Raw genomic sequence first — 17,505 nt, 5'->3', positions numbered from 1 at the left:
TTGCTCAATTTCTTAGAACCTTGTATTATTTCAATGGTGAAAAAAACAACTTTCTCAAAAAAAACCAATCAGGTTTTAAAACAATCAATTTTAAACGATAAAATAATTCTGGAAGATTTTTTTTTATTTTTGAAAATATGTTTAAGAATTTTTAAACAGTTTTGTATGTGAGCAATTCTCTACCAAAACCGGAAATGGATTTTATTTGTATTTTTTTGATTTGGCTCAAACTTTGTTGGGGCCTTCCCTATGACCAAATAAGCTATTTTGCGTCATTGGTTCACCCATACAAGTCTCCATACAATTTTGGCTGCTGTCCATACAAAAATGGTATGTAAATATTCAAACAGCTGTAACTTTTGAGTGAATTTCTGATCAATTTGGTGTCTTCGGCAAAGTTGTAGGTATTGTTGAAGACTTCTGAGAAAAAAATAGGTACACGGAAATTTTTTTTTTGCAGATTTTTTAATCAACTTTTTTTTCACTAAAAATCAATTTCCCAAAATACGTATTTTTGATTTTCGAGATTTTTTGATATGTTTTAGGGGACAAAAATCCGCAACTTTTGAGCTATAGAGAAACATGGTCAAAAAATCTGCCGCCGAGTTATGAATTTTTGAAATAATAGTGATTTTTGGAAAAAATCGAAGTTTCATGCAAAAACAAGTTTGACATTATTTTTTAATGCAAAATTGAATTTGCAATCGAAAACTACTTTACAGATTTTTTGATAAAAAGCTCCGTACATGAAACATTCGTGAAATTTTCCGATCTTTTCGAAAAAAATATTTTGAAAATTTTTAAATCAAGACTAACATTTAAAAAGGGCGTAATATTCAATGTTTGACCCTTTTAAAATGTTAGTCACTATTCACTTTAAAAAAATCATAACTCGGCGGCAGATTTTTTGACCTTGTTTTTTTATAGCTCAAAAGTTGTGGATTTTTGTCCCCTAAAACATATCAAAAAACCTCGAAAATCAAGAAATACGTATTTTCTGCAATTTTTTTCCGTGTACCTATTTTTCTCAAAAGTCCTAAAAAATATCTACAACTTTGCCGAAGACACCAAATTGATCAGAAAATTCACTCAAAAGTTACAGCTGTTTGAATATTTTCATACCATTTTTGTATGGACAGCAGCCAAAATTGTATGGAGACTTGTATGGGTGAACCAATGATGCAAAATAGCTTATTTGGTCATAGGGAAGGCCCCCACAAAGTTTGAGTCAAATAAAAAAAACAAAAAATAAAAAAGGGTCGAAATCAGCCGATTTCGTAGAGAATTACTCATGTTTATGTTATTTATAAAAGAAATAGAAACTGTGATCAAAAAATTGTCTGACGTAAGTTTTTCATGTAAAATCAAATTTCTAATAGAAAAGTACTTCACAAATGTTTGATAAAGTGCACAGTTTAAAGATATAACCACCTAAAATTTAATTCCAACTAAAAAATTTCCGTTTGTCGATTATATCAAATAGTGTCGAAGGTTGTAATTTCAAACAATATGTTTATGTAAAAGTAGTTCAGAAAATTTAAAAAAAATTGCCATAGCAACATTGAACATTGGATTTCTGGTTGCTGAAATACAGAAAATTGAAGAAAAATAAATAGGAAATTAAAGTTTGGACTTGGCAAATCTTTAAAAAGATCGAAAAACGGAAATTTTTCTAAATCTCAGTGGCTATATTTTGAAAACGGTGCACTTTATTAAAAATCTGTGGAGTACTTTTCTATTCGAAATTTGATCTCACATTATAAACTGAAGTAAAAAAAAAATGTGAAACTGAAATTTCTATTTTTTTAAAGAACTCGTTTTAAAAAAAACTCAGTGGACAAATTTTCCTTCATGTTTCTCTAAGGCTGAAAGCTGCGGAATTTGTCCTCTAAATCATACCATTAATTTAAAAAATTGATTAATATGGATTTTGAGACATTGTTTTTTTTTTGGGAAATAAGTTCACTTAAAAATAGGCAAAAATTGTTTTCCGTGTATCTTTTTTTTCTTAATAGTCCTCATGAATACCTACAACTTTGCCAAAGACACCAAATTGTTCAGATATTTGTTTTGAGTGTACCATATTTTCGAATATTTACTTACCAATTTTTGACAGCTGCTAAAATTGTATGGAGACTTGTATGGGTGAACCAATAACCCAAAATGGTCATAAGGATATGGACCCCACAAATTTTGTGCCAAATTTATATATATAAAAAAAATAAAAAAAATAGTAGAAATCGGCCAATTTCGTAGAGAATTTCTCAGTATGTAACATAAATTTAAAAAATAACTGAAATGCATTGGTCTATATCTAAAAAAACTTTCAATATCGCAAATACCATAACAAATGGACAAACTTTAGACGCTAGATCGGAACATTGAAGGAACTTTTTTTTTGTGGAAAAATAATTCGATACCTAAGAATTTTATGACAAATCATAACGGTTTACAAAATAGAGTTTCTATTTTTCAAGTGGACTAAGATTTTTTTTATTCTACTATGATGTATTATTCGAATCATTATTACTTACTTTAAAATTATTTGAATTCCAAAAATTTAAAATTCTAAATTAAATTGGAAACATGTTTTAACCACATCACATCAAAGATTGACAAATAACTTGTTATGCCAGTTTTTTAATCAAATTAAATTAATATTTTTTAATCAAAAAAGATGAAGAAGTTGATAAAATTAATGGAATTTTATTTCAAACTAAAAAAAACACTTTTAAATCTAAATCTGAAATTGTTTTTTTTTATAAGTTTCATGATGATTTTTATGTGCTTTATGTCTGTTTTACTTTACTTTACTTTATGTCTGCTGTTATTTGCTATAATCTCATTATTTCACAGAAAACAACTATCTTAATTCACTTCTAGCATTTTGCGCTATCCTCACTGCATTTGTTTTATTATTATTTTACATTTGACACTGTAAATATAAAAAAAAAATAACATAATATTCAACAGCTGACATATTTACCACACACAAACATTTCAGTTTTTGATTCTAAGGAGATATTTTAGATTTTTTTCAATTTTAGAAAGAAAGCATATTTGTTTTCATAAATTTAAATGAATTTTTATGATTTTTTCTATCCATTTATTTCTTTAAATTGAAACAAGTAATTTAAATCTTTATTAATCATTTAAAAATAATATTCATATAAATTGGAAGTATGGGTGAAGAATGGAAGAACAAATATGTACCTGAAAGTTTCCTGTTTTTGCTTGCTTGCTAACTCAAGAATCTTTTAAAAGGAGGCTAAAACGTCCAAAAGGTTTAATTAACCCCGATCAGAGGTTAGAGACAACAAACAATTTTTAAAGGGATTTTTCTCATCAAAATCATGTTTGGTTATTTTGACAACTTCCCATTAATCACTGGCACTTATTTTTACTCTAATTAAACTGCTCAATGAACTGTAACGAATGACCGCCCTAGTGACGCTGCTCATCAGTCAGCAATAATTACCATTCGACAGAAAAGCTTTCACCAAACAACTTTCCAATTATTTAAGCTTGAACTTTACAAATTCATCCCCAAAGAAACCAGACACCAGAAAATTGAATCATTTTCCCAAATCAAGCCAATGACTGTCAGAAGCGGGTCCAACTTTCGGGTTGAAAAGGGTTTTTCCGTGGATGAAAACACATTTCAAATCAGTAAATTGAAACTGCGAGCGAGAAATTATCTCTGCCCCTCAAAAACGCAACAAGTCACTGGCCTTGAAAGCTGGAAACTTCCTGGAAATCAGCCGAGTGTGGCTCACAGCTTTTTGGACTCGCTTTCCGTCGGCTCGCTGTTTACCAGTTTATTCTAATGGAAAATTTGCGGCGCTGCTTGGGCTTGTATCTCTCCGGTAATCACGAATGAGGCATTTGGGAGCTGATTTTTTTTTGTGGGGTGTAATTTGCCTAACCATTTTTTTTTCTGTTGCGTTACGTTGCCGGGGATATCCTTACCCGCATTATCCCTTTTTTACGGACAGCTGATTTCGTAAAACGTTGGGACGTGTTTGAAGTGCCCCTTTCTCATCTCCGTAGTCGCCGTCAGCATGTGGGAGTGGATCTGGTTTTACGATTAAAATGATTGCTTTTTTGTGTGTTGTTGTTGGAGAAAATCCTTCGCGAGCTGGTCCTTTTGGATGAATTTTTGGCCGGCAAATCTCTAGGATCGTTTGTGGAGGGATTTCAGGGAGAAAAGCTGCTTCTGATGGGCAGGGATTTCGCGAAAAAAAGCACCAACATTAATGATAAAATTTGTTTTATTTTTCACCTTTTTTTCTCCCTCTACAAAAATGTAGCTCCACCAGAAATTACCGTGGAAAAGACGTGGGTTCATGCCGGAGAAGGATACGAAACACAGCTGGTCTGCACAGTTCATGGAGATTCTTCACCAGAGGTAAGGTGTTTTTTGGAAAATATTTCAAGGATGTTTTTATCAGTTGAGAATTTACTATGAGTCGAAACGTTCAATTTGCCCAAAATATCACTTGCTATCTCAATCTCTCATACAAACAATTTGAAACCATTCAAAGCTTCAAGCATCGATTGCATTCATTCACAAGTCAAGCAAAACCAGAGCACAAGCTTTGTATCGTTCCTTGTTTCCCTCCCAAAAAGGCACTTTTTTACCTGTATCATCCGTCCAGGAATCCAATTCTGTAAAGTTCCATGTATGTATGTATGTATGTATGATCCCCATACCCGCAGGCAACTTGGTCCTGGAACACATGTGAGCGCTAGGTGAACAATTCGATCATCTTTTACTCTGTAATCTGTACACCCACGTGCATAAGTTTTTTTGCACGAATTTTAGTGCTACAAATACCGGCGCAAAGAATAAAAAGAAACCCCTTCCCCTCCCCAAGCACCGGAAATTTGTAGCGGGTGTAGGGACACTTTGTATAGACGCCCTTGCTCCCATCACGTCACTGAGGGTATGGAGCGACGAGAAATTAATAAGCATGCCCCCCTAGTCGAACCTTCATTAGAGAAGCAGGCAATCCACAACTCACAGCGAACGACCAAAGGAACACCCTACCGCGTATATAGTAATATTGGCGTGGTTTGTGTTCATTGATGTGTGTGTATGTCAGAATAAATGAAAGTATGGTTGTCTTATAAAAAGAACGAGCTCACCAGTTGATAAAATTTTCAAAATCAGCTTCTCTTCAAAGGTCACGCATGCCCGAAATACACCGAAAAAGGCCGGTTCCTGCTTGGGCTGCTTCAGCTTGCCGCCGCCCCACTCGTAATCTGCTCCGTCGTCTTCCTTTCTCTCCTTTCGTGAAAACTGCGGCAACGGAACCTCCCCGCTACAACTGCGTTCCACCTTAACTGGTTCCGACGAACTAAACCGTGGCTCCGATTCCCGTTTGACCTCGACGAGTCCATCCACGAGGAGACCGACGATCGCTTCGCTCTCTGCGTTCCTTCAGATTCCCGGAAGTTGTCCATTTCCAGGCGAACCCACATCCACCCTGGTCGTCGGGGAAGTTTCGAAGGCCTCCGCGTTCCATAGCAGTATCACGACCGACCCGGAACGAGCCACGTCCTTGATTGAACCGTCCTGTTCAAAATCCTCCGCTGGAACCATTGCTTGAACATTTCCACCACGAACAACACCATTCACCATTGCTTGAACATTTCCACCACGAACAACACCATTCACCACTGCACTGATTAGTTCCGGAACCACTTTTTATTTTTTGGAACAAAAATTCAAAGAAAAGCAGCAGCGAAAATTTTTGACGTCTTTTTCTCGAATCCAATTCTGTAAAGTTCCAGAGCAAAAATTCGTGTGCAAAGGAAAAACTATACAGATTGAGTTTTTTCCCCTACCGACCACAGAAGGGCCGGAGGAACCAGCTGCTTCCAAACGATGTTGCACGTTCAAACTCTTGCTCTTGCAAAATCATCCGGCAAGGTGAATCGTGGTTTCCACCCTGGCTGAAAAATTGGTAGAACAACATCAATTTAAGCTTTTTTCCGGAAGTTGGGGGGCTACTAGATGTTTTAAAATTTGGAAAAATAATTGTGCCTGATTCTTTCAAAAGTAAAAAATAATCCAACAAAAAATATTATCGAAAATATCCAATTGGCTTACCCCTCGTTTCTAGAGGAAGAAAATTCCAAAAACGAAAAAAAAACTTGAAATTGCAAACAAATAAAACAACCTAACCCAACCAGGATGGAAGTAGTACTCGACTGCAGAAACCGAAAGCAACGTACAAAATGGCGAAACATAAATCAATCTGGTTCGACAGCTTCCAGAGCGACTAGAGAGTCGATACAGAAAATTGCAGTGCTGAGGAAATGTAAAAAGAGAAGCATCATCTTATGCGAGCAAGTCTGATAAATGTTTGCCTTTTACTGCAGAAATTTGTGTGTAGGAAAAAAGGTCTTTACTCATGTTTAAAGCATTTTGACCGCATTCGAATTGCTGTTCTCTGTAAATTGTGAAACTTGAAGCAATTTTTATGAAATTTTAAAAACAAATTTTGTCAATTTTGTCAATTTTGTCAATTTTGTCGATTTTGTCAATTTTGTCATTTTTGTCAATTTTGTCAATTTTGTCAATTTTGTCAATTTTGTCAATTTTGTCAATTTTGTCAATTTTGTCAATTTTGTCAATTTTGTCAATTTTGTCAATTTTGTCAATTTTGTCAATTTTGTCAATTTTGTCAATTTTGTCAATTTTGTCAATTTTGTCAATTTTGTCAATTTTGTCAATTTTGTCAATTTTGTCAATTTTGTCAATTTTGTCAGTTTTGTCAATTTTGTCAATTTTTTTGTCAATTTTGTCAATTTTGTCAATTTTGTCAATTTTGTCAATTTTGTCAATTTTGTAAATTTTGTCAATTTTGTCAATTTTGTCAATTTTGTCAATTTTGTCAATTTTGTCAATTTTGTCAATTTTGTCAATTTTGTCAATTTTGTCAATTTTGTCAATTTTGTCAATTTTGTCAATTTTGTCAATTTTGTCAATTTTGTCAATTTTGTCAATTTTGTCAATTTTGTCAATTTTGTCAATTTTGTCAATTTTGTCAATTTTGTCAATTTTGTCAATTTTGTCAATTTTGTCAATTTTGTCAATTTTGTCAATTTTGTCAATTTTGTCAATTTTGTCAATTTTGTCAATTTTGTCAATTTTGTCAATTTGGTCAATTTTGTCAATTTTGTCAATTTTGTCAATTTTGTCAATTTTGTCAATTTTGTCAATTTTGTCAATTTTGTCAATTTTGTCAATTTTGTCAATTTTGTCAATTTTGCCAATTTTTTCAATTTTGTCAATTTTGTCAATTTTGTCAATTTTGTCAATTTTGTCAATTTTGTCAATTTTGTCAATTTTGTCAATTTTGTCAATTTTGTCAATTTTGTCAATTTTGTCAATTTTGTCAATTTTGTCAATTTTGTCAATTTTGTCAATTTTGTCAATTTTGTCAATTTTGTCAATTTTGTCAATTTTGTCAATTTTGTCAATTTTGTCAATTTTGTTTTTGTTTTTGTTTTTGTTTTTGTTTTTGTTTTTGTTTTTGTTTTTGTTTTTGTTTTTGTTTTTGTTTTTGTTTTTGTTTTTGTTTTTGTTTTTGTTTTTGTTTTTGTTTTTGTTTTTTGTTTTTGTTTTTTGTTTTTTGTTTTTGTTTTGGTTTTTTGTTTTTGTTTTTGTTTTTGTTTTTGTTTTTTGTTTTTGTTTTTGTTTTTGTTTTTGTTTTTGTTTTTGTTTTTTTTTTGTTTTTGTTTTTTGTTTTTGTTTTTGTTTTTGTTTTTTGTTTTTGTTTTTGTTTTTGTTTTTGTTTTTTGTTTTTGTTTTTTTTTTTGTTTTTTGTTTTTTCACCTATGCTTATGCTTATGCTTATGCTTTTTGTTTTTTGTTTTTTGTTTTTTGTTTTTTTTTATTTATTTAAATTTATGAACTATTTCTATGAACTCCGATGATGTTGAAAAACCGGTTGAATGTAACGATTTTTTTATTGCGCGTCTTAATATTTACTTTTTGTAGATGTGATTTATTAACAAAGTTTGAATGTTCCCTCTCCGTCTTTCCACCCTCAATAACGACATTTTTTCAACAAAAAGCTCGTGCACTTGCACCACTTGCAGATGATGTGGTACCAGGACTCGTTCCTGCTGCACCCGAACGACCGCCGGACGATGGACACCCGCGGGGACAAGCACTATCTGACGATCCGGAATGTGCGCCAGTCTGATTTTGGTAATTACAGGTAAGTTGCGATTTCCTCCCGATTTTCTCGATTTTTCTTGACTTTTCTTTTTCTCAGCTGCGTCGCGGAAAATTCGCTGGGACGTGCCAAAAAGTACATTGAAGTGTCCGGTCGACCTGGGCCGGCTCAGTTCCACTCGCCGATGTACAGCCGCTACCGGGAGATCTACAACCTGACCTGGAGCGTCGAGTCCTTCCCCTCGATCGAGGAGATTCGGCTGCTCTACCGGAAGCTGATGGTGAGTTCAACTTTTGAGTTCTGTTAATGTTTCCCAAATCAGGCAAATTATCTCCCCAAAAATTTCTGTTCATCCATTTCTCCCCCTGAAATCAACAATCTGCAAGCGAAATCAGTGCCCGTCTGCTCGAAACAAGCCAACCAGAGTACAATCATCAAGGGAGCAATTTGCATAATTCAACGGCTCTAGGCTCGACATTCGCTGCGCTATCACAATTACAAAAGTAACTCTCCCAACTCAGCGACAGAGTGTGTTGCCAGTTTCAAAAAGTGGTGCCGGGAGCACAAATCACCATCAAAGATAAACTCTGCACTCAATTTTGGACTAAATCCGATGGAATTAAAAAGTTTTTTTACGCTCGCGCGAGCAGCACTTTCCGAAATTCGCTCTTCACTTTCTCTGTGAAATGTGTGTGAGATTGTGTGTGTGTTCGATAACAATGGCAAACACAAACACAGGCCGCGCTCTCACATTCAGTAATTACATTTAACTTTCATTTCATTTTGCAAGGCTGAGCGCGCAATTTTTGGGAGGCTGATGGAAATATTTTTTGGAGTAACTTGTTTGAGAGTGGAAAGCAGGGGGTGGGATGGTGGCGGTTATAATTGGCCTTGAGTGGGGTAAACTTTTGGTGGATCCTAGAGATGAGTGGGGATGAAGGTTGTTTATGCTGAACATGAATAAATTATAAGCAAACTTGAATCGTTTTTTCGACTGTCGTGTCTGTTCGTGGTGGTGGAATTGTCTGTATGCATTATTTTATAAACAAATTTAATTCATTTATCAATGTAGAGAATTTCTAATTTTTAATTTCATGATTCATTTGAGAGAGAGACTTTTAACTTAAACAAATAAATGTTTATTTCATGTCATTTCACGGCAACTTACCCATTTGACTTTGCCATTTGATAAATATTTGTTCTTTTGCATAAAAAGCTGATTTAGGGCAATACTCTACACATAAAATTTGACGGTTTTGTGCTCTTACGTCTTTTTGAAAACTGATCTGAGAAATTGTCTTTTTTTAATTGTCGGGCTTAAATATGTCCCTCCAACGCTTAAGTGGTTCAGAATTTTAAAATCCATGTTTTCGGCCAATATGGCGGTGATTAAAAATTAAAAATGCATTTTGTATTTCAATACGCAATCAACAATTCAAATTTGACTTTAATTGGGTCGCAAAACTTGAATTTATGATATTATTTTTTGGTCATGGTTCGATTATTCCATGTCCCATACAAACCTGCGAATGATGGAACTTTGGATTATCAAGTCTAGGCTTTATAAAAAATATTAAAAAAAATGAAATCAATCTACTTAATAGTTAAGAACAGATAACATATTTTTGAAATATTTTTTAAAGATCTGATAATTTGCTAAATTCATTTTTTTTTCATAACATGGAAATTCGGACCAACATTTTCCAAAGAATTGTCAGTTGAAAATTAAATGCAAATCACGTGACTTCTAAAACAAAATTTTCGTCAAATCGAATTCTTTGTGAGGCTTTATCTTGGAAACTAATTGAACGATTTTCAAAGTTTCAGAGAGAATATTGTAGGAAATTTCCAAGGAGGTTCTAGAATTGTTTAATAAATACAAAAAATAAAACGAAAAGAAATCGAAAATTTAAACCTACAAGAAACTATAACTTGTTAATAGAATATTTTATCAAAAGATATGTAAAATACTCTGAAAAGTCCTGATCATAAACTACAACTCCGCTCAAGTCACTAAATCGATTTGATACAAAGTTTCACAATGTAGAATTGATTGAAAAAAACCTAAAAATGGCTTTAAAACGGTTTTGTTATCAAAATTTAACTAAAATTCTTTTTGATTGCAAATTCAATTTTTCTTCGAAAAATAAAGTTGAAAATTTTTTGCGACCAATTTTTTGATTTTGTAAAAAAAAATCAGTATTGATTCAAGAAATCATAACTCGGTAAAACATTTTGTCCGTTCTGGAAATTTCTGAAACGTTGGCGTTTGATGTCACCTAAGTCATATCACGAAATCTAAAAAATAGAATAGTGTTTTTTTTTTTGCAAATTGAGATTAAGTGACAAAAAGTGAAATTTCAAGTCAAGTTTTTTTTACTATCGTGTATCTTTTTTTTCAAAATATACTTTTAAAAACATATTTACAACTTTGTCGAATACACCAAATCGATAAAAAAATCCTTTAAAAGATACAGACTTTTCAATTTTTATTAATTATTTTTGGACGGATTTTTGTATAAACAAAAAAATGATACAAAATAGCCTCTTTGGGCATACCGAAGGCACCTAACAAATTTCAGCCGGATTGAAAAAATACAAAAATTAAAATTGAAAAAAGACCGATTTTAAAGAGAACTGCTCAGATGGCAAATTTCAATCAAATTTGAAGTATAGCTTCTCTATTAATTTTAATAATGATTTTAATTGCAACTTTTCCGTCAGTGATTCTTGTCCAAGATTATTCTGTATTACAATTAGTGGCAATTTGAATTTATTGCAATTAGGTCGTTGAAAATATTTTTCATAGTTTCTGTCCCCCCCCCCCCCCCCCCCCATCCCTTTAAAATTAGTCCGAAAAATCAGGGGGCAAAATAAAATTATTTTTTCAAAAACTTCAAAATTTCAATGGAAATAATAGTCGAAGCAACTTATAACAATTTGAAATGCATTTTCCTGTGTTTAAAATCATATTTAGTATTTCTGGAATCCATAAAAAATATTCATTTTTTTTGTTATTCACAAAAAAAATTGTTTTTTTCAGCGAAAAAAAAACATAGGGAAAGGTGGGGCAAGACAACCATATGGGGCAAGAGGAACAATCGCTCGTACGGCCGTAATTTTTAATTTTGATTATTTCCAGTATGAGGAATTGTTGCTAGCAATGCAATTAGCTGATTCTACTACCACAAAATCGCCAAAACGACGTTTTTTCTAAGATCAGTAGTGTCCCTACCAATGACTTGCACCTATTATAAAGTATGATTTAACTTTTGGTTATTTTTGTTGAGAGCTTTTAAAAAATCATGTACAGGTGGGGCAAGTGAACCTTATTGATTTTTAGAATGGAAAAAATACGTATTGCTGCAACAACATATTTTATTGGGAAATAAATTCATGAAAGTACTTAAAAACTGATAAACAATTGTTAAACAAATGGTCCATACAAAAAAAAAAAGGTAAATTTACTATTTATCATCTAAGTAATACTTTTTTTGTAGAAACGATAAATTATTCAGTAAAATATTATTATTTAATTTAAAAATGGAAGAAACCTTTCAAATACATTCTTATCTGATGTACCTAAGTAATAATAGTCCAATTGTTAGCAAATTAACATGTTTTTTCATGCATTGTTCCTCTTGCCCCAACGGGTTGTTCGTCTTGCCCCACTAGTTAAGTAGAACGTACGGAAAATCACAAATTTTAAAATCAATTTGTTACATTAAAAAACAGGATTGTTTCAAAACTTGTTCTAACAAAGTCTTAGTCAAGACTTAAAATAAGATGATTATAATAATATCCGACAGATTTTTTAACTTTTAAATGGGTTATACTAAGCACTTTCCCCACTTTCCCCTATCTTCAATACTTGGATAGTTTGAAAACTGCATTTTAAACCACTTTTCCATTATTTTTTTTTAAGTTTTTTGCACCCCTCGACTTATGCCAGAATTAAGGGACATAAACTTCAAAAAATATTTGCAAAGGCCTTAATGTGAAAATAAACAAAATCATGAAACTTTTTCACTTTTTCACAAATAAAAAAAAAACCAAACCGGCAATAGGTTACGGCAGGTTGTTATATAAGCCTTTTGGAATCCATATTTAAGTTTTAAAATTGAAATTGAAAAAAAATCATCAAGAGGATTAAACAAATTTAAACCAAAAATACTAAAAATTATCCTCTAATAAGAAAATATGTTCAAACTCCTGTTTTGGCTGAAAAAAAAAACATGCCAAACCATTGTATATCTTTTTTTTTCTTCAAAGAACACTAAAAAGCACAACTGACAATGTAATCGATTGATTGTTTATCGAAAGAATCTAATTCCTCTTATCACAATTACAACCCACTGGTCAATCACCTGATGTCTGCAAGCCCATCATTTCCTGGTATCAATCTCAACGTATCAATCCATAATTGCAAAACCTGACCTGGGAAACAGAAGTTAATCCTCTTGAACTCCATTTTCTGATGCACCTCCTTTTTCTTCTTTCTTCTCGTATCAACCAACATATGTATGCAAACACACTGCTCCTGGACCATTCCTGCGCAACCTGCACAACCCCCCCAGATGAACGAGTCTTATCAGCATCCGGGCAGATGGCACGACGTCATCCTGAACCCGCCGTCCTCCCGGGCCGAGTCCTACCGTCACATAATGACGTACACGATCCGGAGCCTGGACCCGAACTCGGTTTACGAAACAATCGTGCAGGCCAAAAATCGATACGGCTGGAACGAGGTAAGTGCGCCTATTTTGGACCCACTTTCTATTGAATTTTGTTTTTGTTTAAGTGACGTAAGTGCCGATACATTTTAGAAAAAAAAATATTTTGAGGTTGAAAAAAACGTTTTAAACATCACGGCTCTCAACTAGGCCAAAAAAGTACAAAAAGCTCAATAAGCCCACCGTTCCCATTTCCCATCATTCCTGGGAGCTTAAAAATGGTTATTTTCGTAGTGCTCACACACACACACCTGCCAAGCTCCCGTCAAATCCCGGCCTGCTAGGATCAGTGGTTAATTTTCGATGAGTTCATTTTCATTTTCGGCTACTCTTGTTGCCATCATCACTCGGAAAAAGGGAGCTTATCCTCCCCCTCCCAACCCTCCTCGGTCATCGTTGCTGGAGAGCGAAGAGTACGGATTTTACAGTTTTTTTTTCGATGAAAAGTGCGTGGAAATCTGTGCGCGGAGCAGGATTAATTTTTGCGCGCAAGCCCCCGGAAATGGCCACCACCGTTGCGGACTGACTGACTGACTGACGGTTTCAGGAGGAGGCATTACGCGCTCGAATGGGACGGATTTACTGTTCGATGGTTATTTTTGAGTAGATTAAGTGCCACGTGGGGGCTCCGGGGGGATTAAAGCATTGACAATGACTAGAGGGGAGAATTGAAAAATCACAGCAACGCAAATGGGGATGGAAAAATATTGTTTCAAATATATTTGGATGTATGGAATACGCATGCGATTAAAAGAACTTAAAGTAAAATATTTTTAAATATTGTTTAATAAACTTATTTCACATAAACTCTATATAAAAAAAAACATTTCCTTCTTCGATTTTTTTTTGTTTTTTTTTGTGGATCAAAGTGCCAATTTTTAAGATATACAATCCAGATTGGATTATCCGAAGTTTCAGAAATCAGAAGTTCGATTAACCGATGGTTTGTATGGAACTCAGTCAGTTTTCTTCTCGTTAAATTTGAAAAGTTGATTACTCATTAAATAATAAAATGCATAATTTCAATGTTTCGTCACCGCCATTTTGGGCGCAAAAAAAAATCTTAATTCACTTTAGCGCAGTTTAGGGGTCATACTTAAGCTCGACAATCAAAAACTAGACAACGAAAAAAAAAATTTTTTTTTCGTGATTCGATTATCCGAAGTTTTGATTATCCGAAGTGACATTTTTCCGAGGTAATCGGATAATCGAGTCTTGACTGTAATTCAGGACGAGTGTTTATATTTTGGTCAAATTATGGTTTTCAAAACAATTAAAAAAATTGGAATGTTTTTAAAATACATTCGAAATTTATTCAAATTAATTCGATGTCAAATAAAAATTGCAATCCGAAAATTACTCCGTTTTCAGTTCTTACCATTTTTGATATTCTTTCGAAAAAAAAATCATTTATCAAATTCGAAAAATTGCGTCCATCTCTGAAAAGAATACTTTCAGATATCTGAGAAAATTCAAAAAAGTTTTCTTTTATTGACATAACCAATTCGACCCATGAGCATTAAGATATGACATTTTAAAGAAAGAAAAGAAGGAAAAAACATATATCTTTGTGTAACCCAAATAGCCTTCCTAATTCAATCGAGGATATTTTGGAAACTATTGATTTGTTTTTAATTACAAAAAAAACCTTTGAATAATTTGAAAATAAAAAAAAGAATTTTGAAAAAGATGTGTTGTGTATTTTTTCAAATCTTTCAAAAAAAAACTTCTTTAAATGTAAGGCCATTGAGTTTATTTTGAATTTTGACTCGTCTTCTTCCAAATTTCCCTGAAAAATCAGTTGGCAAAAAAATTAATAAAATTTAATTCCGTAGAAAAAAAAACAATAGAAAAACTGTAGAAAAAAGAAGAAAAAAAACGATTTTAAACTATTTAGAATGCATTGAAAAATGCATATTTAGGAATTTTCATCAAATAAAGACATTTCAATAATTTTCACAAGTTTTGACATTTGATACAACAGACGAAGAAGCTCTAGAACTTTTTTTTATTATTATTTATAAAATATAGAAAATCAGACTGGAAATTTAAAATTAAGTTAATTTTTCATACTTTGAAAATAAAAATGATCAAATTAAAATTGATTCTCATATCGGTTGAAAAATAATTTTGGAAATAAACAAACATTTCAAGTTAAAATAATTCTAGAATTTTGAACCTTGACAATGATATAAAAAAAATAAAAATAGCGTCGATAAAATAATTAACCAAGAAATTTCAGATTCATTTACTGCGATTCTGCGTTTGTTCATGCGTCTGCAGTTTAATTTATATTATTGAAAAAGTAAAAAAGAAAATAATGATATTTGTTGAATAATTGTTTGAAATCTAATAACGATCTAATATAAATCAAATAAAAAATAATTTTAAGATGTGTATAAAAAAGTATTTGTACATTAAGCGCCTACAACTCCGAATAAAAATAAATCTTATTTCTGAACAAAAAGTGTCACAAATTGCTTTTAAATTATTTTACCATAAACAAATTTAAAAACTAGAATCTATGAAAAATTTTTTTTCTTATTTTATTATCATTTACAGAATTGTGGTCCCGAAATTAAAATGTTGTAAAATTTAAATGTTTTTATTTCTTTAAAAGTGCATTAAATCGCAATGTACAATGCATTCTTAAATTATAGCAAACAATTTTCAACATGTTGACATTAAAAGTTTCATGTTTAGTTAAACATATTTTTTTGACCACTGAAAAAATTGCAAAAAACATGAATTAAAAATAAAATATAAATGACCTTATGATTCTTGAATATTTGAGATTTTTTTAAATACCTTTAAAATGTAAGTTCATTTTTTTAAACGTTTTCGAAAAACAATCTAAAGTGCAAAAAATTATGATTTAAAGAAATTGAAACTTTTAAAGATAAAAATAGAATCGTATGTTAAAAAATTATGGAATATATTTTGTATCTCGTTATTTATTATTATTATTATTAATCAAATGAAAAAAATCAGAATATTAAAAAAAATATTATGAAATCACAGATCTGTAAAAGAAAAAAAAATGTTCATAGATTCATTGATATACTAAAGTTTTTGCATTGTAGCATAATGTAATGTATAAAAAGAATTTATTACACTTTTTGTAACACATTTCAAAATCAAGCATGTTATTTGAAATTAAGTTTAATTTTATACGGATTTGGAAGCGCTTCAAATTTATTCATTATTCTGCTTTACAATCTATTTTGCCTATCCGTGATAACTTTTAAAGAAAAAAAAATGATTTTTTTTATGTAAAATTGACAATAAATATTTTCTTACACACGTTATTCAAATGCTGTTTAACCAATTTTTATAAACATTTGCTAAGTTAACATATTGTACTTGAGTTCGCTGAAAATATTTTTTATTGATTTATTCACCAGAATTGAATAGTTATTTAGCTATTAATTTAAACACAAATTCAAGCTTTATTCAAATGAAACTCATTACATGTTTTTATTAAGATTATTAAGATTATTTTATCAAAATATGAAATCAAAAACAAATCTCATTCATAAAAATTGTCTATAAAATAAATTGAATCATATTTATTTAAATATTTGTCAACAAATGCTCTAATGTCCACTCTCTGCCACCTTTTCAGGTCAGTGACATCTTCCAGTTCTACACGCTGAGCACCGACATGCCGGAGGAGGCCGTCGAGCAGACGCTGGGTTCGACCGCCTTCGGCAACCCGTTCAGCTGGGCCAGCAGCGTTCAGCCGTGTCCGCAGCTGAACTGGATGCTGCTGGCCGTGGCCGCCGTGATCACTTCGATGAAGCTTTTTGTCTGTTTGTAAGTTGGTTAATTTTTGTAAGAATTTTTTATTTTAGTTTTTTAGTGCTAGCAATTGTGCCATTCGATAAGTTGTGAAAAGAAAAAAAGCTGATTAAATTTAAGAGCAAAAAGTGATTGTTTTGTGAAGCCTCGCTTAAGTTGTGCTTGAAAAAGGCTTTCGATTAGTTCTACTCTTAAGTTTTGATATAGAGATGCTACCGTGTAAATGACGAAACACTGTAAAACTAAATAAAGACTTGATAAGCAAATGATTGATACACACACTGCACACAGCACACACACGAAGCCACGTTAGAACACACAACAAACTGACTCAAACATTAAACTATTTTCTTTTGTACATTGCGAAACGTGAACCTTCCTAGGGCCAGAGCATTAGCAGAAAGATTGAAAAAAAACTGTATTTTAAGAGATTTACCTAGTGATCGTACTAAGGAAGATAAAAATGATAAAAAAGCAAAACAAAGTGAAATAAAAGTCAAGTAACGAGTAAGAAATGATACAAAATAAGTGTAACTTTACCAGTAAGTGAATGTAAAAGTAGCGAGTAAGATTGATTCCACAGAAAAAAAGTGACTAGATTATCCTTTGTGAATACCAAAAAGAAGCTAATTGCAGAAAAATGATCAAATAATAAAAGATTTTTTTTAATAAAGCTATTTTTGAAACCCAAAGCTAACTTCAATTTCATGCTGGAAAACGAAAATCCTGAAACTGACCTTCCGGGCCATATGTCGAAGCAGAGAGAGCGGGGCACGTTA

General features: G+C 32.1%; 1 protein-coding gene across 2 annotated transcripts in view; it reads left to right on the top strand.

Annotated features, from left to right (window-relative positions):
• Positions 1-17,418, top strand: part of LOC6054484 (lachesin) — a 126,679-nt gene extending 109,261 nt beyond the window's left edge. The window contains exons 7-11 of one of the 2 annotated variants that reach the window (XM_038253673.1): positions 4,311-4,408; positions 8,113-8,234; positions 8,292-8,472; positions 12,770-12,940; positions 16,551-17,418. In XM_038253673.1, the coding sequence (XP_038109601.1) occupies positions 4,311-4,408; positions 8,113-8,234; positions 8,292-8,472; positions 12,770-12,940; positions 16,551-16,745 (767 nt within the window). In that variant the 3' untranslated portion in view covers positions 16,746-17,418. Of the gene's footprint in view, positions 1-4,310; positions 4,409-8,088; positions 8,235-8,291; positions 8,473-12,769; positions 12,941-16,550 lie in introns of both variants that reach the window. The other variant, XM_038253672.1, reaches the window with a different exon arrangement.
• Positions 17,419-17,505: the final 87 nt, after the last annotated feature.

The sequence above is a fragment of the Culex quinquefasciatus genome, chromosome 2 (assembly GCF_015732765.1).
Source record: "Culex quinquefasciatus strain JHB chromosome 2, VPISU_Cqui_1.0_pri_paternal, whole genome shotgun sequence".
Lineage (NCBI taxonomy): Eukaryota > Metazoa > Arthropoda > Insecta > Diptera > Culicidae > Culex > Culex quinquefasciatus.
Note: the sequence above shows the minus strand (reverse complement) of the source record. Positions and strands in the feature narration are given on the sequence as shown.